This window comes from Denticeps clupeoides, chromosome 1, assembly GCF_900700375.1.
Source record: "Denticeps clupeoides chromosome 1, fDenClu1.1, whole genome shotgun sequence".
Taxonomy (NCBI): domain Eukaryota; kingdom Metazoa; phylum Chordata; class Actinopteri; order Clupeiformes; family Denticipitidae; genus Denticeps; species Denticeps clupeoides.
In genome coordinates this window covers 1623824-1650796 of record NC_041707.1, presented here as the reverse complement: position 1 = coordinate 1650796, position 26973 = coordinate 1623824, and the positions used below count along the sequence as shown (strand labels likewise).

The 26973-nt window shown below is 46.0% G+C and overlaps 1 protein-coding gene across 2 annotated transcripts; it reads right to left on the bottom strand.

Annotated features, from left to right (window-relative positions):
• Window positions 1-19009: 19009 nt before the first annotated feature.
• On the bottom strand, window positions 19010-26842 carry LOC114792674 (tubulin epsilon and delta complex protein 1-like). Of its 2 annotated transcripts, XR_003750145.1 has the most exons (10): window positions 26629-26842; window positions 25995-26076; window positions 24043-24248; window positions 23643-23789; window positions 22708-22788; window positions 21921-21998; window positions 21589-21795; window positions 20836-21497; window positions 20361-20442; window positions 19010-19946 (listed from the first exon to the last, which is right to left on the bottom strand). XR_003750145.1 is itself a non-coding variant. In XM_028984013.1 (8 exons), exons 1-8 carry the CDS (start codon window positions 26827-26829, stop codon window positions 21168-21170), a joined length of 1332 nt encoding a protein of 443 aa, XP_028839846.1. In that variant the 5' UTR covers window positions 26830-26842; the 3' UTR covers window positions 20670-21167. The 2 variants fall into 2 exon arrangements, 1 of the variants encoding a protein (XP_028839846.1); XM_028984013.1 differs by lacking the exons at window positions 19010-19946; window positions 20361-20442 and having other exon boundaries at window positions 20670-21497.
• Between the last annotated feature and the right edge of the window lie 131 nt (window positions 26843-26973).

The window sequence follows — 26973 nt, the reverse complement described above, 5'->3', positions numbered from 1 at the left end:
TAACTGTCCTGCTCAGTTTGTGTGTACGTATTCACGTGACTTCAGATTTAAGTATGTGTGTAATTTGTGTGCGTTTGTACTCATGGGCACAACGTTTAGTCCAAGGTGCCACTGAGGTCCCCTTGATGAAGGTACCGTCCCCACATACTGCTCCCCGGGCACCTGTCATGGCCGCCCACTGCTCACAAACTGTCACTGTGTGCTGTGAATATATATTTGTTTATAAAAGTATAGTTTAGTGTGGGTTTTTATTTCTGTAATGTGTATGTTAAATGACTTTATTTGTGTGTGTTTGAAGAGAGATAATGTCCAGTGTCCAGTGAAATTGGGTCCAGTGTCAGGAGTCTGATTGCCCTCAGGGGAACATCAGACTGCTGAAGATCAAGAACACAGATGTACAGATACTGTCTCATATAAACTCATTTTAATCTAAAACCAGGACCCATAACGGGGTTTAATCTAAAACCAGGACCAGTAACAGGGGGTTTAATCTAACCAGTAACCAGAAAACCCATATAACAGGGGGTTTAATTTAAAATCAGGACCCATAATAACGGGTTTAATCTCAGATCAGAACCAGTAACAGGGTGTTTAATCTAAAATTAAGATCCAAAATAGGGGGTTTAACATCAGATCAGGACCAATAATAGGGGGTTTAATCTCAGATCAGGACCAGTAACAGGGTGTTTAATCTAAACTCAGGACCCGTAACCAGGGGTTTAATCTAAAACCAGGACCTGTAACCAGGGGTTTAATCTAAAACCAGGACCAGTAACAGGGGGGTTAATGTAATATCGGGACCCATACTAGGGGGTTTAATCTCAGATCAGGACTCGTAACAGGGGGTTTAAGATCAGACCATGACTCATTACTCATATTATTTAAAGAAAATTGAATAAAATTGGTGCTCTCAGATATTGTGTTCAGATTTTATATGTTAAATTCACGTGAAGATCATATGATTGAAAAGTGAACGCATGAATGTCCATCTGCCGAGTGTGGTCCTCAGGGTGACCCCCCAACACGGTGCATGAAGCAGATAGAGTTATAAATGACCAGTGAACCCACCGACTGACGCAAACACTTAATGACACATCGGTGAGATTTCATCTGGTTCAATTCATCCCCCCAAGGTTCATCCTTTATCTGATCACCACCAGCGCTGTCCTTTCCACTGCTGCAGCTGAATAATTAGCTGTGTGTGTGTGTGTGTGTGTGTGTGTGAGTGTCCATCAGCCTGTACTGGAAATGACAGCTTCATGTGTCCTGACCCATAGGTCTGGAACATCATGTGAACTGACCCAGGTTCTGCTGCCATTCCATTTACAGCATTTACCAGACGCCCTTATCCAGAGCGACTTACAGTCAGTAGTTACAGGGACAGTCCCCCCCTGGAGACACTCAGGGTTAAGTGTCTTGCTCAGGGACACAGTGGTAGTAGTGGGATTTGAACCTGGGTCTCCTGGTTCACAGGTGAGTGTCTTACCCACTAGGCTACTACCACCCATTCCCAGATTCCGAGGTGTAGAAGGAAGATTTGGCTCCATCTGTCATTAAAAAAGCTTTTCATTTAGTTCATGAGGAAACATCATGTCTGTCTCTGGCCACTACATGAGATGCTTACTGTGGTTGAGCGTTCCTCGGTGTGGATTAAAAGAAGAGCACCAATAATCATTCACTTGATTATTTTCCGTAAGTTAACGTTATTTTCCAGAAGTCTGATCTCTCTGGGTCTGACACAAAAAGAAGCAAGAAAAGTGCAGGATAAGAGTGTGGTGTGGATGTCTGGGCTGCTCAGCTGGATGCTCAGAGCTCACCAGACTCTGACTGCTGTGAGGTGGAGCTCAGGGTATCGAATTCTGAGGAACAGACAGAAGATCATTAATCCTTCACCTTGGTGGCAGATACCTTGGTGGTACGGTGTGTATGTTTACTCAGCTACACACTGGTCGTAGGGTAGTTGGTTGAAGGTTAGCTGGTTGTTGGATGGTTGGACAGGTGGATGAATAGATGGTCGGCTCTGGACGGGTGGTGTGGACTGGTGTGCGAAGCGCAGGGAGATCAGATGTTTGAGGGACGTCAGGCAGTATCTGTTTGTTGGTGACCAGTGGTATGGCGGTAAAACTGACCAAAACTGTTTGGAGAAGAATCCAGAGCGACTTACAATCAGTAGTTACAAGGGACAGTCCCCCCCTGGAAACACTCAGGGTTAAGTGTCTTGCTCAGGGACACGATGGTAGTAAGCGGGATTTGAACCTGGGTCTTCTGGTTCATAGGCGAGTGTGTTACCCACTAGGCTACTACCACCCTATTTCTATGGGGTACTGGTGGCCTAGCAGGTAAAGAAGCGCCACTGAGGTCCCCTTGATCAAAGTACCGTCCCCAAACTCCCCGGGCGCCTTTCATGGCTGCCCACTGCTCACTAAGGGTGAGAAGACACATATTGTTGTGTTGTAAAGAAGCTCCAGGCTTTACACTGGTACTCCTCATCTTCACAGTGGGTTTGTTGCTCCTCATGTTTTCTCTAATCAGGAGCTTGTTCAGTCGTCTGTCCACTGATGGGCTTTAACTGTGTCCCGGTACTCCAGACGGAAAACACTGTCATAGTGATAAAAGCCGCCACATACAGGTGATCCAGTACACGTGAGCACAGCAGGGACAGGAGATGAAACACGAGCGGAGGATTAAACTGCTGCAGCTCTGCACACACACACACACACACACACACATAGTGTGACATCACAGCAGGGGTCTCTCTCACAGTGGAGTGTGCTGCACCGACCTTATGTAAGATTTGATTTTGCAGTGAGACCATACAGCCACACACGCACAGTTCTGATAAAGGAGAGTGAAGAATGGTGAGTGAAGGCCTGTGGATTTGTCACAGCGCTGCTTTAGAGCCTGATTACTGCTGATAGTAGGATGGTCGTGGCCTAATGGGTCATCTGCCTTTGAGCCAAATGGAACCTGTCTAGGCGATGGTATTTCTATCTCTAGTTTTTTGTCCACCATTATAAAGTAGTAGTTGAACACAGGGGACGTGGTGGGTCATAAATAACTAAGAGTTCACTCAGGTACTGCAGGGCGAGACCATTTAAAGCTTTGTAGGTCAAAAGTAGTATTTTGAAGTCAATCCTAAATTTGATTGGTAGCCAGTTCAGTGATGTGGTAAAATTTCCTAGTTCTAGTTAGAACTCTGGCTGCAGCATTCTGAACTAGCTGGAGTTTACTCATGCACCTACTAGAGCATCCAGACAGTAATGCGTTGCAGTAATCTAACCTTGATGTGATAAATGCATGGACCAACTTTTCTGCATCGTGCATTGAGATGATGTTTCTTATCTTTCTAATATATTTCTAATGTGAAAGAATGCTATCCTAGTAATATTATCTACATGCAAATCAAATGAGAGACCTGCATCGATGAAGACACCTAGATCCTTTACTTGGTGAGAAAGAAATGGTATCCAGAAAGGCTGCTTGATGCCCAAGTACAAGAGTTTCTGTCTTATCAGGGTTTAACAGAAGAAAGCTGGTGAGCATCCACTGTCTGATGTCCTTCAGACAATTCTGTATTCTGATGCCTCTCATCTGGCATTGCTGATAAATAAAGGTAACATGTATAAGGAAAATAGCAACGGACCAAGGACAGAACCTTGTGGAACACCAAACTCTTATTTACTATATGAAGACGAATCTCCATTGATGTCCACAAACTGATACCGATCAGTCAGATATCTGAACTATACGAGAGCCATTCCCTAAATCCCAACAACATTCTCTAACCTGTCAAGGAGAATAACGTGATCAATCAGGTCAAGCAGCGAAATGCGTCCCTGATCAGAGGCCAACAGCAGGTCATTAACCACTTTAACCAGCGCTGTCTCAGTACTATGATGAGGTCTAAATCCCGATTGATATAAGAGTTAATAGTGACGAGTTAATAATTTTAAGGACAGGATTTATAACATTGGGTGCTACTTGTTTAAGGAACGTTGTAGAAAGCAGATCCAACGCGAAAGTACATTGATTTGATGATGAGATTAGTTTAATTAGTTCATGCTCTTTAAGAAGGTTGAAGCGTTCTAATCGGTGGTCTGCTATTTGAAGATTATTTTCCGTAGAAATATCGACGGAACTGTTTTTTATGCTTTTAATTTTATCTCTACTCGTAACAATTTTATTAAAGAAATTCATAAAATCGTCGCTACTACGATGATATTGAGTGGTAGTATTCCTGGTTAGTTTGGCGATAGTGCTAAACAGGAATCTGGGATTATTTTTGTTCTTGCCTATTAAAGAGGAGAGATACGTCGATCGAGCCGTGCTAAGGGCCTTCCTATAGTTAAGGAGGCTCTCCTTCCATGCTGTCTGGAAGACGTTTAATTTACTCTGACGCCATTTATCTTCTCATTTCCGGGCGGTCTTCTTAAACGAGCGTGTGTGATCCTTATACCAAGGTATAACATTTTTAGCTCTTACCATCTTCCTCTTGAGGGGAGCGACATTGTCTAACGTACTATGCAGTGTTAATTCTAGGCATTTGGTCGCTTGGTCGAGTACAGCGGGGTCAGTAAGTTGATCAGCGGTGATAAATCTGGTAGGGTATTAAGAAACCTCTGCGCTGTACTTGATGTAATTGTCCGTTTGTCTCTACAACGAGGGGAGTTGATTTTATTGTGTCTAAGACATATTTTAAAAGCGATACTATATCTTGTGTGAGCCCTTTTGGAATGTGTGTGTGTGTGTGTGTGTGTGTGTGTGTGTACTGTTGATATTGCCAATAGGGACTGTAACTACGGTGATGGATGAGCAAATAGAAAGCGAGTCGTTGTCCGCTGCCACTACACTCCATTTTTCACAGTTCGGGGGGGTGGAGCAACTCTCAGTAGGCGGAGGTGGGGTGGAGAAGGGGCGGTGTCTTTGGCAGATTTACACCCTCTAAATCGCTGACCTTTCAGCAGCAGCAGCGGCAGTAGTGGCGGCGTGGAAACGGTGAACTTCTCACCGTCTCGCCATTTCCCAGCATCCCCTGAGAGCAGCAGTGTGGCCTACAATCCCACAGTCCCCAAAACCCCAAAAATTCCATAAATAAAGATCTCAATAATTTACACATCACCAAACCCTTTGTGTGTGTGTGTGTGTGTTTGTGATGTCATCTTTTTTTCTTCTTCTCATTTAAATGCAATTTAGACTGAATAATGGATTCTGATTGGACAAGGTTCACTATGAGGTTCTGTGTCTTCTCAAATGATCACACACAAACACCAACACATGCTGCATAATTATGTGAGCTGATGACGTGCTCATCCCCTCATGGTCTCCTGTAGAGGTTCTCTGTGATGTGAAGCAGCAGCTCAAGATGTTCGGGATGTTAATCCTATTCAGATTCAGATGAGCTGATGGGCTGCAAGTACACACACACACACCACACATAGACACATGTATATATACTGTTGCCCTGCGGTCTGGAACAGCCTGATGTCGGTCACCCTGCCGGGACAAAGAGTCACATGGACACACGCAGCCAATAAAACGGATGATTAATGACCAGGGAACATAGAGATGAGGATATTAGCAGCAGCTCAGCATGAGATTTTGAAACATCAGAACCCATCAGGTCCGTCTGTACCCAGTTCATAAATCAGTGCTACAACATGAGGTTCATCGCGTTAGAAGATCACATGTGACAATCACTTCACTTTACCAAACCCACATTCTACACTCAAAGCCTCCCGTTCTGTCTCAACGTTCCATCAACGTTCCAGCACCCAGGCCTTCAGAAGGTGAAGATTGTGGAGCTTGATGTTCTCCTTCCTCTTATGGTCCAGAGATATGCAGGTTTGGTAGATGGATTCTGTGTGTTCATAAGACCTGAATTCCTCTGAATTCTGATACCAAGAGCAGAAGAAATGCTTCATGGTGTTTACTCAGTTTTTTATGGAGGACAGTTGCTGCTGTATCGTCATTATTAATAAACGGCCGGAAATGAACTGTGAGCAACTGGTGGATACAGAAGGAGACAACCAGGATGCTGTGTGCCTGTAGTGTGGACAAGGTCCTTCAAGTCTGGGCCAGTGGTGTCCTAGAGGGTAAAGAAACGGCCCCGTTAACAAAAGGTTGCTGGTTCGAATCACTGAGCAAAGCACCGTCCCCGGGCGCCTGTCATGGTGCCCACTGCTCACTCAGGGTGATGGTTAAATACAGAGGACACGTTTCGTTGTTTCCCCGTGTGCTGTGCTGCAGTGTTTCACAATGACAATCACTTCACTTTCACCGTTTCTGAGCCCAGAGCAAATAAACACCAGCTCTGGACTTCAGACCAACTGTCATTTCTCCTGTACAGCATCATGTAGAGCATCCAGAGCGCCAGCAGGGACAGGGACACTCAGGGGGACACGATGATAGTAATTGGGGCTTATTCAGTGCATCTCATGTTTAGAGCTGTGTGTATTGCTGTCATGGTGTAATGTGTGTGTGTGTATTTGTACGCTGATGAATTGGGTGAGAAGAAGTTCAGCCGGAGGCGGTTTCGTCATCTCGTGTCTGTGTTTGTATGTATGTGACTTTTATTAAAAAGAAACCTTTGTTCTTGGTTGTTCTGTGTGTGTGTGTCAGAATGCTCTCCTCTCGGGGAGTAAATATCTCAGTTAGGAGTTACTATGGCAACTCTGGCCTGTGATGTGCACCTGCTGGAAGGAAGCTCTCAGCTGGCTGAAGATGAGGCGGAAAACCGGGCCATGACGGAGGGCTGGGAGGGGGCGGGACTTCGGGGTTCCAAAATATCGTCTCTGCTTAAGAGCTGAAGATGCTTTAGCAGTGAGAGAGCAGACACTCCTCGCTCAGTACGTCTGAGGTGTAGGTCACCAGTTGGTCACCAGACTGGTGTCCTCAGACCAGGACCAGGGTTAAACAGCATCTCTCTGTCTGCTGTGGCTTTACAGTGGATGAGGCTCTTCACTCCGGTCAGCCAGGCTAATGTTACATGAGCAATGCTTTCTGTGTGTGTCTGTGTGTGTGTGTGTGTGTGTGTTATGGATCTCTGACCCACTGGAAAGCAGGAGAGGTTCCCACTAGTGCACTGGAAGAGAATTAATTAGGCATGCTGGGTAATTAAGGTAATGAGCCTCCAGTGGATCTGGCTTGGTTCCGCATTGGGCCCTGGTATGTATGTGTGTGTGTGTGCACGTGTGTGTGTGTGTGTGTGTACTCCTCATTGGTTCAGACAGATGCTGTGAGTGAATTTGTCTCTGACTTCATGCAGAAAATTAACACCAGCAAACAAACAAAGTGGACACATGAGTCACCACAGTCATCAGACCTGAAAACACACACACACACACACACACACACGCACGCACACACACACACACACACAGTGATGTAGAAGATGCAGGCACAGCTGTCAGGCACCTAACCCACGTAAGACCCGCCGGGGTTTCATCGTTTCTTCACCATCTGGAGGTCAGAGGTCACCATGGACCTTTTTCCACCAGGGTGTCCACCTGTGAAATGACTTTTACACGCTCCGTCATCCGATCCAGTGTCATTAACCTCCGCCCCGCCCGCCGTGTTCCGGGTGGGGTTCTGCCGCACCGGCGACGTGACGACGGTGGGATCTGTGGCTGACGAGGGGCTGTTTTTAGTGGGCGGGGCGTCTGATCTCCTTGCCCCCTGGCGGCCGATCCAACCAACTCTGCCTGCTGACAGAATCAGGGCAGATCCCTCCTCTGGTCTGGAGGAAATCAATAAACAGAAATAAAAAATGCAGCAAAACATATTTATTCTGCTCTTATTTCATGTGAACGGGTGTGACGTGTTGCTTACTGCATACAATTTATTAAGAATAATTATTATAGTGGCTTATAGAATATATAATGAAATATTCTGCACTGTTATCTGAAAAAATGTTCTCACAAACACAGATATCTCATGCGTGGAACCAGATTTATTCTCAGTGACTGAGTAGCGGAACGGTGTGGCTGCGTTCGATACCGTATGTGGTCTCTGTACGTGGAGGCTGCGTGTCCCCTGATGTCCTCTGGGCGCGTGGTGATGGTGACGTTGAGAGTGGCGTGTTCCTGCAGCACACAGCTTCTCATCATTCCTTCCACCTGTCAAACGATATGGGCGGAGGGGCGGAGCAAACAAGCATGTGTTTACAGCGGACTACGGTTACCCGGGGACAGCAGCTGGGAGACACACACACACACACACTCACACACCGGGGTGCCAGATGTCTGTGTTGCTTTGTTGCCATCAGGACCGTTTGCTGTCTATATTTAATTCACAGAGATTTACCATTAATTAAAAGCTGTGGCTTGTTAATCGGCTTCCGTTGGATGAATCGTCATCTCTTCTGACACATGACATGAAAAACATTTCCAGAAAAGCAGCAGGAATGTCCCTGTGCTCACTGTGTAAGTTGCCGTGGCAACATCAACTCGTCATCAGCTGTGGAACACACACACACACACACACACACAGATGGGACGGATGAGTGACCCCTGACCCCGTACCTCAGTCCACACATAGTTCTACCTCCATCTAGGTGGTGGTGGAGGAGTGGGTGATCCGGGTGTGTGTGTCCAGAATAAATATGAATGCTGTGTGTCTGTAATTACATTTACAGCATTTGTAAAGTGAAGTGATTGTCACTTGTGATACACAGCAGCACAGCACACGGTGCACACAGTGAAATTTGTCCTCTGCATTTAACCCATCACCCTTGGTGAGCAGTGGGCACCATGACAGGCGCCCGGGGGGCAGTGTGTGGGGACGGTGCTTTGCTCAGTGGCACCTCAGCGGATCGGGATTCAAACCGGCAACCTTCTGATTACAGGGTCACTTCCTTAACCGCTAGGCCACCACTGCCCCATTACACTTGGCAGATGCTCTTATCCTGAGCGACTTACAGGTTTGATTCTCTGGGACCTGGTCTGTAGAGACCATTCACACAACAACTCAGAACAGAACCGTGTTTTTACTATTGTACGTAAGAACTCTTTTAGTCCAAATATTTTTCAAACAGGAGGGTTTTCAGTTTGCATTTGAAGATCTTAAATGGCCCAACTGTTTGAACATCTAGTGGAATTTGATTCCACCGCCTAGATGATTGCTGTCCTCGTACCTTGAGAGATGGTGGCACCAGTGGAGCAGCGCTGGGTGATCGGAGAGGTGGAGGTGCAGAGTGAGGAGCGATGAGGGATCTGAGGCAGGAGGGTGTGACCCTTCCTTGGCTTTGTAGGCCAGCATCAGTAATTTTAATCTGATGCGGGGGCACCCACAGGAAGTCCATGGAGGGAACACAGCAATGGAGTGGTGTGGGACAATTTGGGAAGGTAGAGGATGGCGGGGGGGTCTGCAGGGATGAACATCAATTCAGTTTTTCTGGGGTCGAGTTTCAGATGACGTCCAGAATGAGAAGTCAGACAGGCAGATGTAGGATCTCATCTGATGTCAGGATAGAGAAGTGAGGAGAATGGAGAATCCTGGGTATGATCTAGAGGTGGATCTGTGGTAAATGACTGGCGAAGATTTTTTTCTTCAACAAAGTCCTCAGGAATTATTGAGGATTGAGCTGGGGGAATTGGTGGCGTGGCCTCACCTGCGATGCTCATCTCTACTACGCCAGCAGGATTGATGTGAATCTTCTGTTCATTGTCAGTAACGATTCATTTCAGGGCCACATCATTTATTCCATCACACACAGGATGTTTTTAATGTCAACCCCATTTGAATCATATCCAATCAGATGCAATTGTTCATGTTGTCATAAACCACACAGAACATAGAACCCTAAAGGTACGAGAATACCAGGACAAGGAGACATATTACATATGACCTATGACCCTGATCTGGACGATTGTGCATATGGTAATCAGCGAAACGCTGCTGTGTGGGATGATTGAGGAGAACGTTCTCCTGCTTTGCTGACATTTTACATTTTACATACAGCATTTATCAGACGCCCTTATCCAGAGCAACTTACAGTCAGTAGTTACAGGGACAGTCAGGGTCCCTCTTGCTCAGGGACACAATGGTAGTAAGTGGGGTTTGAACCTGGGTCTTCTGGTTCATAGGCGAGTGTGTTACCCCGCTAGGCTACTAACACCCTACATTTGTTCCCTGTTAGATTTCCTGGTTTGTGGAAGGACTAATGACCATGGACCAGTCCGTGGTGAGGAAGATCCATCCTGGGGGGTGCCGCTGGCCGGCTGAGATGGATGGAGGAAATACAGTAAAAGCGATGGGAGTTCCTGGGGGTCTTTAGTGGGGAACGCTCTGACGGAGGCCTGATGGGAAGCAATCTCTGTTCACACGGAACAACCCCAGAAACCTTTCCTACTGACACTCTGAAGCAAGAGGCGTGTGGAGGTCAACGCTGGCTAAACTTAAAAGATTGAAGTAATCTGTCACACCTAATATTTTAGCATTGACGCCATGTAAATAAACCAATCAAAATGTTGGATTATTTGGTTTATTTACATGATGTCAATGCTAAAATATTAGGTGTGACAGATTAATTACATTTTTTCAGTGCAGGCACATGTTCTGCAGGCCAGTAAATAAAGAGCACTTGATGCTGCAGTTTCCTCATTCTCATCTCATTCATATGCAGGCACAGCAGTGCTAATAAAGTTAAAGCGGCAAACTATTCGTAACTCACCAATATACAAGCATTTAAAATGTTTTTTTAATAACAAGGAAACATCCAGCAGATTGTGAGACTGTGACTGAAGATACTTCACTTCAATCACCATGAAACAAGAAAAAGCCGTGTGTCTGACGTCGTATATAAATGGGGACAGAACACATGTAGGTCAACATGAATTGTTCAATGAGGGTGTAAACTCCCCGGAGGCACACAAAACGCTCACATCTCAAGGTCTTCGAGATAATTTGCTACAGAAATTTGGGTTGCTGGCGCAGAATGACGTTTCCAGGTCCCGATGTGATCATCCTACCAGAGGAAGAGCTTCTGCATATTCAATGGTCATAACCTATCCCAAAAAATATATATCAATGCAAACTTATGAAACTCTACATTATTTAGAAACAGTGCAATTTTTCTACTAATACATTTGAAATAAACACATAAAACGCGGATGGAAGGTGAGGTGGGTATGTAGTATTTGGTAATAGGTTGAACGCATGAATATTTGAATATCACAGTCACATTTGTACAAAAAGAGAACAAAAGAATTGAGGCATGAACTAGTCTTCGCTGCTAATTCAGCTGGAAACAGGTGGTTTGTATTTCCCACCACATGGCTGCCTGCATCAGTGTTCAGATTATTAGATATATAATACATTTCACGTCTCTTTCATTTCACCAGTCAGTCACTTCCATGGCCAATTGGTTGTCTGGCCAGCAGGGAGGTAGGAACCTAATTGGTTCGTTCATTATTCATTGATTTTTAATAACCTCTCATCTTGGCCTTGGTCTGGGGGGTCGTGCTCACTTGCTGAGAGAGAAGTTCATTCCTCATCAGTCACCCAGAAAATCACATTTAGTTCCATGCAATTTTATAAAGCAATTTTTTTCTGCAGATTAAAAAAGACATGAGAAATCATATTCATAACCCAGGACCTTTAAAGTAAATCAACAACTCAGAAATATGGATCCCTGTGCATAACGCGTGATGCATTTCATTAATATTTTTACTCTTAATGTCGGCTTTATTTTTTTAAAGATGTGGATGCAGAAGATGCTCATCTGAATATTCATGCTGTTTCCCACTGTAATTAAAGAGCATTGGTCATATAGACCCCTGAGGTGGGGGTGGACCCCCCTTTACAAACAGACTGAATTCCACTTCACCCTTTAAGCAATGTGATGAACGGTTTTCAGCTATGCTCAACAAAGCATTAACTGTAATACATTGTGTTCAAACTGTGATTAAGAATTTGAAGTGGGATTAAACGCGGTTAAACTGTGATTAAAGTTGAAGCACCACAGTCTCTTTCAAAGAACAGAAGAAGTTTCCTTCTGATGTTCATCTCCGGCTCTTAATGAACAGAGTGAGCTGCTGTAAAGTAAGATTACCAGCAGACGCGGTGATGAACGGCGGCTGAAGAATGACGCACTCCTGGCTGTGTGGTGTTTGGGTATAAATATGTCATTATGGTTTAAAACCAGTCACTTCTCCATCGCCAACAGGCGCTGTTGTGTGTGTGTGTGTGTGTGTGTGTGTGTGGGTGGGGGGGGGGTGGGGGGTGGGGGGGTGGGGGGCATGTTGCTGAATAATGAATGAGGGCACTGCTGTGGGATTTATACATAATATAGTTGTAGTATAAAGTGTGTGGAGCTTTGGAGTTGTGGGATTTTCTGTGTGTGTGTGTGTGTGTGTTAAGAACATTAGAAGAACGCAGAAGTACATTAAGGAAGTTTGGGAAACTTGTTCTGTATGGCAAAGCTGGACGATCTAATGGAATAATTAAGAGGAAAACCAACCATACAATAAACAAACTGATTAATGTCACAACCCTCCATTATCATGCAATTCCACCGTACAGTTCATCACTCTCCATCCATCCAAACCCCCTGTGTGTGCCTGCATGAGAATGGGTATATGTGTGTGTGTGTGTGTGTGTGTGTGTGTGTGTGTGTGTGTGTAGTGTAGCACACTACTTGAGGAACCTGATTATTTGTCCTCTTGGCGTTTCCTGCTCGACTCCCTGTTTCTAGCACGGCACTCTTTAGCGTGAGCTGGATTTACAGGATTACCTTTAATCTCTAAAGATCATCAAACAGTTTATCAAACTCCATCAGCAGCGAGGATTTTACCTGCGCAAAGTGTAGGAGACGAGCCGAAATGACAAAGACTGCTCAATATATATATATATATATATATATATATATATATATATATATATATATATATATATATATATATATATATATATATTTTTTTTTTTTTTTTCTCTCTCCAAGTCAATCACACTTCTGTGATATAAAACTGTGCACTTAGGAAGCAACACATATCGACAATCAATTTTACATGCTGTTGTACGAATGGAATGGACAACAGGTGGAAATTATAGGCAATTAGCAAGAGATCCCCAATAAAGGGTGTGGTCCTGCTGGTGGTGGCCAAAGACCACTTCTCACTTCCTGTGCTTTCTGGCTGATGTTTTGGCCACTTTTGAATGCTGACGGTGCTTTCGCTCTAGTGGCAGCCTGAGACGGAGTCTACAACCCACACAAGCGGCTCCGGTAGTGCAGCTCATCCAGGATGGCACATCAGTGCGAGCTGTGGCAAGAAGGTTTGCTGTGTCTGTCAGCGAAGTGTCCAGGCACTACCAGGAGACGGGCCATTTCCTCAGGAGACGTGGACTAGACCGGTGGAGAGCAACAACCCAGCAGGGAGGAACAGGAGGAGCACTGCCACAGATGTGCACGTTCCTGCTCAAACAGTCCGCATGAGGGTGGAATGCAGGTGCAATGACCACAGGTGGGGGATGCGCTTACAGTCCAACACCGTGCAGCACGTTACGCATTTGCCAGAGGGCAAGAGGATTGGCAAATTCGCCACTGGTGTCCTGTGTTCTTCACAGATGAAAGCAGGTTCACACTGAGCACATGTGACGGAGTCTGGAGATGCCGTGGAGAACGTTCTTCTGCCTGCAACCTCCTCCAGCATGACTGGTTTGGCAGTGGGTCAGTAATGGTGTGGGGTGGCATTTCTTTGGGGGGGCACACAGCCCTGACTGCTATTAGGTACCAAGATGAGATTCTCAGACCCCTGTGAGACCATATGCTGGTGCGGTTGGCCCTGGGTTCCTCTTAATGTAAGACAATGGAAGACCTCATGTGGCTGGAGTGTGTAAGCAGTTCCTGCAAGATGAAGGCATTGATGCTATGGACTGGCCAGCCTGTTCGTCAGACCTAACTCCAAATCCAGACCTTGGTAAGAAATAATCCCTCTTCTGCATTCTGAGATCCTCTCAGACCACTTCCTTATCGCTTTTAATGTTTTAGATGCAATAAAATCAACTCCCCGCACGGACAATTACATCAAGTACAGCGCGGAGGTTTATTAATACCCTACCGGATTTATCACCGCAGATCAACTCCCCCTCAGACCCCGCTGTACTCGACCAAGCGACTAAATGCCTGGAATTAACACTGCGTGCTACATTAGATGATGTTGCTCCCCTCAAAAGGAAAATAGTCAGAGATAAAAATGTAATTCCTTGTTATAATGATCACGCATGCTTGCTAAAGCAGACTGCCCGGGAATTACAACGTAAATGGCGTCAAAGTATATTGATTGTATGCTCAATAGCATGGAAGGAGAGCCTCCCTAACTAAAAGGCTCAATCGACGTATCTCTCCTCTTTAATAGGCAAGAACCAAAAGATTCCTGTTTAATACAGTAGCCAAACTAACCAGGAATAAAACCAACACGGATACTATCACTCGATATCATCAGAGTAGCGACGATTTTTATGAATTTCTTTGATGCTACAATTGTTACAAGTAGAGAAAAATTTCTAAACATTTATATTACTATGGAAAATAATCTTCCAATAGCAGACCACGGATTAGGAGGCTTCCTTAAAGAGCCTGAATTAATTAAACCAATCTCATCGTCAAATCAATGCCCTTGTATATTAGATCCGCTACCTACAAGTTTCTTTAAACAAGTAGCACCCGATGCTATAAATCCTGTCCTCAAAATGATTCACTTGCCACGTACCAAGTTCGTTCAAGGTAGCCGTTAGACCCCTGATTAAAAAATGCACTACACACCAAGATCCATCCTGCAGTTTACATGAACGTTTTTGAAAAGGTCGTAGCCCAGCAGCTGTGCGGCCAACATTCATGAAGCGTATCAGTCGGGATTCATCACAGCACTGAGACGCCGTTGGGTAAAGTGGTTAATGACCTGCTGTATGCCTCTGATCAGGGCCGCGTTTCGCCACTCGTCCTGCTTGAACTGAGTGCAGCGTTTAACACTCACGGGGCAGTGGTGGCCTAGCGGTTAAGGAAGCGGCCCCGTAATCAGAAGGTTGCCAGTTTGAATCCCGATCCGCCAAGGTGCCACTGAGGTGCCACTGAGCAAAGCACCGTCCCCACACACTGCTCCCCGGGCGCCTGTCATGGCTGCCCACTGCTCACTCAGGGCGACTCAGGGTGATGGGTTAAATGCAGAGGACAAATTTCACTGTGTGCACCGTGTGCTGTGCTGCTGTGTATCACATGTGACAATCACTTCACTTTTGTTGAATGTTGTTGGGATGAAGGGACTAGCCATCTCCTGGTTCAGGTCATATTTGACTGAGCGGTATCAGTTTGTGGGTATTAATGGGGATTTGTCTGCACATAGTAAAGTGGAGTTTGGTGTTCCAAAGGGTTCCATCTTAGGTCTGCTGCTACTTTCTATATACATGTTACCTTTAGGTAACGTTACTCGCAAACATGGCATTAACTTTCACTGCTATGCCGACGACTCAGTTGTATTTATCAGCATCGCCAGACAGCAGGCGGCAGCTGAAAAGAATAGAGGATTTTCTGAAGGACATTAGACAGCGGAGGATCACCAGCTTTCTTCTGTTAAACATGTGGTGTTTAGACCTGCTGGATACATAATCAGCCACCCTGCACTGACACCAATAGTATTACTCTGTATCACCCCTTCCTAAGCTTTCTTTAGTGGGGTTTTTCCATGATTGGTAGGGTGGTAGTAGCCTAGTGAGTAACACACTCACCTATGAAGACCCAGGTTCAAATCCCACTTTTACATTACGTTACATTTACAGCATTTATCAGACGCCCTTATCCAGAGCGACTTACAATCAGTAGTTACAGGGACAGTCACCCTGGAGCAACTTAGGGTTAAGTGTCCTGCTCAGGGACACAATGGTAGTAAGTGGGATTCGAACCCGGGTCTTCTGGTTTATAGGTGAGTGTGTTACTCGCTAGGCTACTACCACCCCCACTTACTACTATTGTGTCCCTGAGCAGGACACTTAACCCTGAGTGTCTCCAGGGGGGGACTGTCCCTGTAACTACTGATTGTAAGTCGCTCTGGATAAGGACGTTTGGCAAACGCTGTAAATGTAAATGGGTCAAGTGTGTTGGGTGTCAACTGTAGGGCCTGTTAAAGCCCATTGAGGGATTATGGGCTGTATAAGAAATAAATGTTGTTGTTGTGTGTGAACTGTTTCTTGTTCACACTTCTGTTGAACAAGCTTAATGCTGCCAGGGGCTGTGTGGGGACGAGCAGCTGCCATGTTTCAGGTCCCCAGTTGTCCTTGTCGCACCAGCGGAGGGGCTCTGATGTCTGCAGCTCCGCCCCCCCGCTGGCCCACAACCACGGGAGCTTCCTGCTGCTTTTCAGAAAAGGCATCTGCAGGGACAGCAGCGCGGGAAGATTCCATTTTAGCCTGGCGGCACACAAAGTTCAGCCGCGGCGGAGGCAGAGGTGGAATTGCGGTGACACGGCCCGCCCGCTGCAGCAGCAGCTCTGTCGCCATGACAGGTAGATAGAAGGCGGCGGAGAATCGTTTGTTTCTAATCCGCTGAATTGTCACCTCTGACCCCCATCTCAGCTGCATGGCGTCGGCCTTGGCTGCGGTCACTCTCCAATAAAACCGGGTGTCCGGCGGCACGGCTGCATGTTAAGTGAGTTCTTAAGGCCCACTCGCTCCGGAGGGATGACACAGGAAACCCAGCACATCTTCACCGGGGACACGCTGTGTAATTAAAACAGAGGAACCCGTCATCACGCGCCATTCATTTTTTAGTTGTTTAACATTATAAATATTTATTATTGTTTATGGAGGAATCCTGAGCTTTTGGTGATCATTGTGCAGATGTTGAGGTCAATGATCTTCTTGTGGTGGCATAGCACGTAAGGAAGTGGACCTGTAATCAGAAGGTTATGGGTTCAAATCCCAAAACGCCAAGGTGCCACTGAGGTCCCCTTGATGAAGGTACCGTCCCCACACGCTGCTCCCCGGGCGCCTGTCATGGTGCCCACTGCTCACCAAGGATGAGGTTAAATGCAGAGGACACATTTTGTAGTTTCACCCGGTGCTGTGCTGCAGTGTTTCGTGATGACAATAACCTCACAAGATCCCTAGACAATCACCTAACTAGTGTGAGTTGGTTTAAAACGTCAGGTAGGGCACGATTATAATAAAGTACTAACTGGTCCTAACCTGAGCGTCCATCTTCAGAGAAAAACCAGTTTCCACTGGTGTGAAAAGGTCCACGTCCAACATGTGCAGATGTTAGAAGTGACTCCCTGTGACTTTGTGCCACCTTGGTCGCCGCTGCCGATGTTGCGTTGTTGTTGTTGTTGTTTATCACCAGCTGCTCCAATGAAGTTCGTCCATTAAACTTTGAATTCGGTCCAATGGCACCAGTCCAGTTTCAACAAGGTCCACTGTGTCCTCCTCCATCCTGCAGCTCTTTACTCCCCCCTGGTCAGGGTCAATTTGTCCAACATCTGTACACAGCTGTAAATATCTCAATAGAGAACACACACACACACACACACACACACACACACACACACAGCAATGAGCTGGAGATCGTGCCACTGCAGCTGATTTATTCTGTCACTTTTTTTTTTTTTGCACAGGTGGCTTTAGTCATTCATCAGAACCGCAGAGAAGAAAGACGATGGAAAGAAAAGAGATGTGGACGTCCGCAGCGGACAGGAGGAATAAATAAATAAAGCCGAAATAAAGAGGAGGAGGAAAAGTGCTGAATATGATTCCCAGCGGACGCCTGCGGTGATGAATATACATGAAGCTGCACTAATGAAGCAAAGTGTGTGTGAGTGTGAGTGTGTGTGTGTTTGGTTGGTTGATGGGGACGGGAAGGACCATTAAACTGTAAATATTTACACTCAAATTATAGACGGCACGCACACACACACACTTCAATCCACCATCAAAAGGGTGGTAGTAGCCTAGTGGGTAACACACTCGGCTATGAACCAGAAGACCCAGGTTCAAACCCCACTTACTACCATCGTGTCCCTGAGCAGGACACTTAACCCTGAGTGTCTCCAGGGTGGGACTGTCCCTGTAACTACTGATTGTAAGTCGCTCTGGATAAAGGACGTCTGGTAAATGCTGTAAATGTAAAAGGTTCCACTGGATGCCTGGCTGTTGAGCCCTGATTGGCCGTTAGAAGGAGCCACTGTGTTTTCGTGTTTGCTCATTGTGTATGAAGTTAGAGTGAAGTGAAAGTGACGTGATTGACACTGCGGCACAGCACACGGTGACACAACGAAACATGTCCTCTGTATTTAACCCATCAGCCTTGGTGAGCAGTGGACAGCCATGACAGGCTTGTTGCTGTAGGACTGTTTGAAAGAAAGTTATTTTATATTATATATTTGTATATTATTTTGAGCGTTTATGCTCTAATGATGCCTCTAATCCACCTGTGCCATAAAAGAGTGAAAAAAAAAAAACCTCTTGACGCAACTCAGATCATCTATTCAAATCACTGCTTTACCGAAACACCGAAAAGGTCAGTGCAGCATGTATACATCTCACCAACACACACGGTCCTAGTCTATAATCCATGTTCTCCCCCGGGCCAAAACAACCTTTTCCCCTGATACCAAATGAGAATGGATTTTCCAGCTCATATACACACACACGGAGTTTGAGCCAATAAATCTTGGGGTGAGGTGGGGTGAGGTCATCTGGTTCACATCCACACTGTAACCCAGCGGAGCGAGGACAGCAGTGGACACGTTCGTCCCAACATGTCCTGCTCCACCCAGCTGCACCTGCACTCTGGGGGCTGGAGATAAATCCGCGTAATTTATCACTTCAGCCGGTTAAATATCGCTGATCAGACCAGGTCGAGAGCCAATCCAACACCACTCGTATCAACTACAGTTCCATCACCAATCTCCACCCAACGCGCAAAGATTAACACAAACCCCAAAACACAGGAAGGTTTTTTTTTTTTTTTAGTTTAAGGAATATTCTGTGATTTCTGATGAACTTCAGCTCAGTTGGATTGTTAAACCAAAACTCTTCAGTCTTCTCATCTCAGTTCCATCAAAGCTACAAATCGCCAGTCAGTACTTTAAGTCCCATCTAGACAGGTCCTACAGCCCGCCCTTACTGCTGGACTGCTTTTCCAGGTCCGGATCTGAACTCTGACGCTCCTCAGCCTTCTGACTTCTCCACCATAAACCCCTGATTTAGAGCTGAGGGCGCAAACATCTCCGCCCAGCGCTGAGAGATGGATCTTCCTGCCCTCCGTCCGTCTCTACAACAACGCCTGCAGAATGAAGTGTGGCGACAGAAACTGGAATGATTCTCCGGCAACGCACGGTCCTTCAGGACCACGAGCTCTGCCTCCTCTGTCTCCAGCGCTGGAAATTCCTTTAAGAAGGATGAGAGGAGAGAAGGACGGGCCAGCAGAGGACTTCACACTCTTCTCAGGGCGAGCAGTATGAGAGCTGGGCTCTCACGTCTCTTCTTCCATGTTCAAAGGCTCGTTCTTCAGTGTGGCGTTTCGTTCCTCTTTTCATCTCAACTCCACAGCATCTCAGCAGAAGACAGACAGAGACACCATGAGAGAAGTTCTGTGGCGCCTCAGACGTTTTATAATGAATTCCAACAATTTGCTTTGTCTTCTCTGGGACTTCCTGCTACCCTCCTCCTCCCTCGATCCATATCCAGGAAAGTTCATGGCCTCCTCTGCTGACAACAACGGCATTAATTAGTCCGACACGCCCCCTTGCCTACCAAATGAAGGCCGATATCCCAGCAGGCCGAGCTGCGACCCGGTCCGCCCTTCGTTTCTTATCGGCAGAATGGTGCCACACAGCCAATTAAGGACGTGTTCCACAGCACAGAGAGAAGAGAGAGAAGCTCCGGTGACTCCTGACTAGCATCGCCAACAGGGAAGAACCACGATCTCCTGCGTTCCTCACACGTTCCTAACCACAGATGACCTGTCAGAAGCACGAGGAGGGAGAACACGAGACTTAACTTCATAAGAGATATGACTAAACATCCAGGGGAAGGAAACGTTTGGGGAAATGAGCAGGTTTTAAATAATCGAACCTCCGTTTCACCACCTCAGCGTCTTTTTCTGCATCTCCCATCATAATTAAAATGAGAACTGCAAATCAAATTAACATTTCATTAAAAATTTACATTTCATAAAACAAATTTACACAAACTTCCAAGCAGAAAATCAAACGTTAAGGTCGTCCAGTTGGGTCCAGACAAAGATTTTTTTTTCTCTCTTCCGTGGCTCAGATATTAAAACAGTGTTTAGTTTGGGATCCAGGATCAGGTTTCAGCAGGAAAAGACGCTGAATTAATGATGCAAGGGCTGGAATAATCTCACATATCCTGCCTACCGTCATTTCACAACTTCAAGAAGATGAGGTTGTCCACAAAGTCCTGGAAACTGGACACAAAAATGGGACTCGACCTTGTCACCTGAGTAGACGGGGGTTAAGCACACAGTCAGAGACACATGCAAAAAAAAAAAAAAAAAAAAAAAAAGCCATGTGGTCATGATTATTAAAACTCATTATCAATCAGTATAAGAAGAAAATCTGACCATTGGCCCCGCCCCCTCATCATGCGTTATTTTAAAAAAAAATTCAAAACCGGCAGTAAAACAACTTTCTGAAAAAATGATATGAAATGACACAATGACAAAATAAATCTGAAAAGCATTTTATTTTTTTATACATCTCATCCAGAACTTGCTGTCCTGTTCATATGTATGCGGTGGGTGTAGGACGCCGATGTTACCAGCGAGAAGTGACTGTGACTGTGTGGAAATTCTGTTAATGACTCTTCACGCCCTACAACTCAGACATTAACCTCTCCTTTCAGCATGTTCTCAACGACTTCCTTTAATCTCCATAATCCCACAATCCCAAGCGGCGCGTGTTCTGAGGTCGGATTCCATGTTTCTGGGTTGATTAGCTGCTGGATGGGTTTACAGTGACACTGTCAGACCTGCTGGAATGAGCACACACACACACACACACACACACACACACAAAACCCACCAAACATCTGACCTACTTCATCAGCTTTGTTGCTCCAGTGTAGAAATCACAGGAGCGAGCAACGTTCCTCTAAGAACTGTACACACGGACCAATCAAAATGCAGCAAGACCATGGAACCGGCCAATCAGGCAGGTCCAGCTTCATCGTTTTAGCGGTGGAATGAACACCACCTGGTCCAGACCCTCACCCAGCTCCTGCAGGGCGTGTCTGTGGGCGTGACACGCCTCCTCCAGCCCCTGCAGGAGGTGGGACTCCCTCTTCCGCAGATCCTGGATCAGTTCTGAGGCGTGGAGCGTTCTCGGCGCGCCCACTTCTCCTCCAGCGGCGGCACGTGGCTGCCGGTCCTGGAGGCGTGGCCTGTAGCCGGCGTACCCGCAGGTTGGAGCGCTGGCATCGGTGACGGAGCGGAGGCGGGAGGTGACTCTCCTCTCCAGGTCCGACAGATCAGAGCAGCTGCTTCTCCGCAGGGCCTGGTGGGGATGGAAGGAGTCACCTGGTGAGAACATCAGACGTTCCGTTTCTACAGATTTACGAGGACAGGGGACCTAGATGTGGGTTTACCAGTCCGGCGTCACCGCGTCGTGACGAATGGCCTCGTCCGGCTCTCAGGGACGCCTGCAGCTTCCAGACGACCCCGTCCAGTAACTCTGCGGCTCCAGTGTGCACGTTGCCGTGGGAACAGCGAGCAGCGGGCGGATGACCGTTGACCAATGTGCGGTCTGTCTGGTCACCGCTGCGTTCTGAGGAGCGGTGCTCAATCACGCTGTCCTGCAGAGACGGGCGGAGAACGTGTGACAGCACAGTCAGACATGGAACCGATTCATTAATACAGGGAGGAATAAATTAAAGGAAATTAGTGTAAAGATGAGGAATAAAAGAGGAGCGGAACAGACCATCCAACACCAGAACGCCGGTTCCACGCTGCTCCACTGCAGATAGGTCTCCAGTAGAACGTTAACCTGCTGCAGCTCCTACACAAGAAACCAATGTAGAGACACTGAAAAATCCGTATTAAACATTATTCAGATTAAGTAACATTTTCTGCTGATGAATTTATTTAATGTCATACAGACATTAAAAGGGGCAGCTTCCTGTTGATCATGAATATGACGGCCTTTTATTCACACACACACACACACACACACACACACACACACACACACACACACACACACACACACACACACACACACACACACAGCCTCGTCTTGCAGCCCTGCAGTGGAGTGTTTGGGGTGGGGTGAGGGCGTCTCCACAGGGGGCTGTCAGTGCTGAGAACAAGGTTCTCCTGCAGATCAACCACTAGAGTCGCACACAGGGGGCATATTTATCTCTCTCCACACACACACACACACACACACACACACACACACACACACACACACACACACAGAAAACCATTTAACAAAACAGACAGAAATAACCTCCCCGCTTCTGCACTTGGTTCACGCTGTCCTCGGATTCTGGGACAGATTCGGTTCTTTAATCCACATGCTCATACGGAGAAAAATAAGAGAGAGCGAGGCCTCCAGAGGGAGTCACTCGCTCATCCCCCCATCACCCCGCCCAGCGCTGAGATGAATGCCGGGTCAGGGCGTGAAGATGGAGAGATCAGCGTCGTGTACACTTCTGCTCCTCAAGCCACTCCCACATAAAAAGACACCCCCCAACACCTCCTACCTTGGTGAGCTCTGAGGGGTCAGAGGTGAAACCTGCAGCTGAGCTGGGAGTCACGGGGTGGTCCTGGACTTCAGAAAGGACCTTCACACACACGCAGATTAAGATGCGGTCAGACAGAATGAACACCATCACCGAAACCTTTTACTCTGATCATGACCTCAGGGCGCACAGGATCACTTGTGGTCCAGAATCAGCATTTCCACGCGCGCAAAACTGATCTTTCATGATCAGCTGCAGGTAGACAAGCGTTTAGGAGGATTTTTATCATCACTGTTCCAGCACAGCGGGACCGTGTCTGGAACCGGCCAAAAGGATCACAATATTAGCGCGACAATAGTCAGGGTGCTCGCGCATTTTTACAAAAGGCACATTTTCATGACCATACGTTCTGATAAAATCACAAAAAAAGTCAAATTTATCAAAACGACTAAACTCATGACAATTAAGTCATTAAAGAAGAAGTTTTTTCCTCCAAGTTTGAGTAAAACGGACGTGTCATGTTCCAGCGTGGATCATCAGCTGTAATCTACTTTTAAAAGGAGAAACGTGGCTGAGAACAGGGTGGTAGTAGCCTAGCGGGTAACACACCGCCTGTGAACCAGAAGACCCAGGTTCAAACCCCACTTACTACCATCGTGTCCCTGAGCAGGACACTTAACCCTGAGTGTCTCCAGGGGGGACTGACTGTGAGTCGCTCTGGATAAGGGCGTCTGGTAAATGCTGTAAATGAGAAAGTTCTGGAATATGGAAGCAACGCACGCAAAAGATACTACAGACCTGCGCTGGTTTTAGATGATGATGTAGTTGTAAATGTACAGGAACTACGTAGGTCATGTTATACGACTTTTCCAGGGTTTAGAAGACGGAAGGAACCCTGCATAGTCTAAAAGAGCAGTGTTCATGGCCATGTTCAGCTGTGTGGAAGGAGGACCTGCCCTGTGGATGAGTTTGGACCTCTCCTCCTGAGCAGCGAGCAGCTTCCTCCACTGGAACCGCAGCTTCCCGAACTCCCACTGCAGCCTCTTCAGGTCACCGTCCCCTTCTACAGCGGCAACAGGTCCAACGGGGAAACAGGGGGATGACTGAAACACACACACTTCCCCAACTCAATAACACAAGAGTCTGATCACAGCCGGCCTGAAGAATGGCCAAAACAAGCTGCATGTGATGATGGCGCCATCTGCTGGCACGAGGCTCTGCACAACAGGAAGACCATGGAAGATGTGTGTGATGTGCTAATGGGGCATGAAGAATCTTGTTGGAAAGGGCGTCACGTACGGGTGAGCCTGGTGATTAATCTGTAATGGCTGACGTGGATGGAGCATCCGGTCATACCTGTGCAGGTATGGCCAGTGGCTGCAGCTGCAGCGTCCGCTCACTCAGCAGGAACTCCAGGAGACTCCCGGAGGACAGCAACCAACCAAAGGCCAGAAGCAGCTCCCGGCTGCCGACATCATTGCCATGGCAACTGCCATCCACTACCCACGGGGCAGCATATCCACAATGCCACAGCGCGCTCCTCACAAACCTGACCTGGTCCCCTGTAAATTAGCACCGGACCACAGGTCAGCAGTGAAACATGTTGAAACACGATCATCTGTTACAGACCTAATCAATCAATATAAAATCAACAGACTCATGCGTTACAACCAACTTCACAAAACAATCATTATAAATCAGCAGAATCAAGCATACAATGGTTATAAAAACAGAATCACACGTTAAAGAAACAATGACTATAAAAATCAACAGAATCACATGTTACAGACCTACTTCACAAAACACAATCATTATAAAATCAGCAGAATCATGCATACAATGTATATAAAAAAAATAATCAGGCATTACAAAAAACAGAATCATACGCTACCCACCTAATTCGCAGTAACAATCATTATAACATTTACAGCATTTATCAAACGCCCTTATCCAGAGCAACTTACAATCATTAGTTACAGGGACAGTCCCCCCCCCCCGGAGCAACTTAGGGTTATGTGTCTTGCTCAGGGACACAATGGTAGTAAGTGGGATTCGAACCTGGGACTTCTGGCGAATGTGTTACCCACTAGGCTACTACCACCCTAAAAATTTTTTTTAAAAATCCCATACATATAATAAAATCCCATAACCATAAAATCAACAGAATCATGTGTTACGACCTACTTCACAATCATTTTAAAATCAGAATCAAAATTATTATGATTATAAAATTAACAATCATGCGTTACAACCTACTTCACAATCATTATAAAATCAGCAGAATCATACTTTACCGACCTAATTCAGAGACACAACCATTTTGAAATCAGCAGAATCATACGTTACCAACCCAATTCACAGAATCATTATGAAATCAACAGAATCACCTATGCAATGATTAAAAAAAAAAAACAATAGAATCATGTGTTACAGACACGTCAACGATTATAAAGAAACAGAATCATGTGTTACGACAAAACTTCACAAGCACAAATCATTATAAAATCAGCAGAATCACATGTACAATAATAACAACAGAATCACACGTTACAGACACAATCATTATAAAATCAGCAGAATCATACGTTACCGACCTAATTCACAGACAATCATTATAAAATCAGCAGAATCATACGTTACTGAACTACTTCACAGACACAATCATTATAAAATCAGCAGAATCATACGTTACTGACCTACTTCACAGACACAATCATTATAAAATCAGCAGAATCATACGTTACTGACCTACTTCACAGACACAATCATTATAAAATCAACAGAATCCTACGTTACCGACCTAATTCACAGACAATCATTATAAAATCAGCAGAATCATACGTTACTGAACTACTTCACAGACACAATCATTATAAAATCAGCAGAATCGTGCATTACTGACCTACTTCACAGACACAATCATTATGAAATCAGCAGAATAATATGTTACCGACCTAATTCACAGACAAAATCATTATGAAATCAGCAGAATCCTACGTTACCAACCTAATTCACAGACAAAATCATTATGAAATCAGCAGAATCCTACGTTACCAACCTAATTCATAGACAAAATCATTATAAAATCAGCAGAATCCTACGTTACCAACCTAATTCACAGACAAAATCATTATAAAATCAGCAGAATCATACATTACTGACCTACTTCACAGACACAATCGTTATAAAACCAGCAGAATCAGGCGTTACCGACCTAATTCACAGACACAATCAGCAGAATCATACATTACTGACCTACTTCACAGACACAAATCATTATAAAATGAACAGAATCATGCAATACGGACCCAATTCTCCATGCTGGCACTCACACTCCAACACCAGAGCTGGTTTCAAAAGGCTGTAGAGAAACCTCCACATCTCCGGCACCTTCAGGGAAATAAAATAAAAGTCATGTTCACCATCAGATGACGTTTCAGAATAAAACCCCAACCCTAAACCATTACCTTATCATCTAGGGCTTTCAGAAGTGTGAAAGTGATTTACACGTGCAGTATCACCCCAGGCTGAATGGCGCTATATTAATGTAAATTAAATCACTCCCCGTCTTTCCCTTTGGAACTTTTATTTTGAAACATCGCATACCGCCAAAAGCGAAAATTATCGGCCGCAGCGATTGAAAACCCGACGTGTGTGTGTAAGTTGACAGACATACACGACTTTGTGAAAGTTCTAGATTTTGATTTAAAGAGTCTGAGAAAATCCTGCGAGGGTCTGTGAGTGTCGAATACAGAACTCGCTGCCAACTTTACTAACTTGACTCAGCTTTAGGTGGAGTTTAGCTGTTTATACGGTTTATTGCAGGAAAGCTCGCATTCGGCGCGTTATATTGGACATGAACACACACCCTCCACCATCGTGGCACATTTTCAAATGTTGTTCACCGCGTATGCGTTTTTTTTTAATGACCCTCCGACTCACCGCGTCGTCCTTGTTGAACTTGGCCCGTCTGAAGAGCTCGGCGCTGGGTACAGAGTGGAGCTGGAGGGCGGAGAGGAGGTTACAGAGGGCCGTGATCACCTCCTTCACCCCCTTCACCTGCTTCTCCTGACCTCCCGAACCCCGATGCATGTCTGCGCCACCTCCGCCTGCTTCCCTATTCCCTTTGCCGGGAGTTGCCATAGCAGCAGCGGGCGTAAACGTCTCAACAGATACTCGGGCGTTGATTGGCTAAAAGCCGGCCGTGAGGCCTGACTGAGGCGTCAAGAGACCAATGAGAATTACGAACGGAGTTTAACCCCGCCCACAACATAAAACACGTGACTG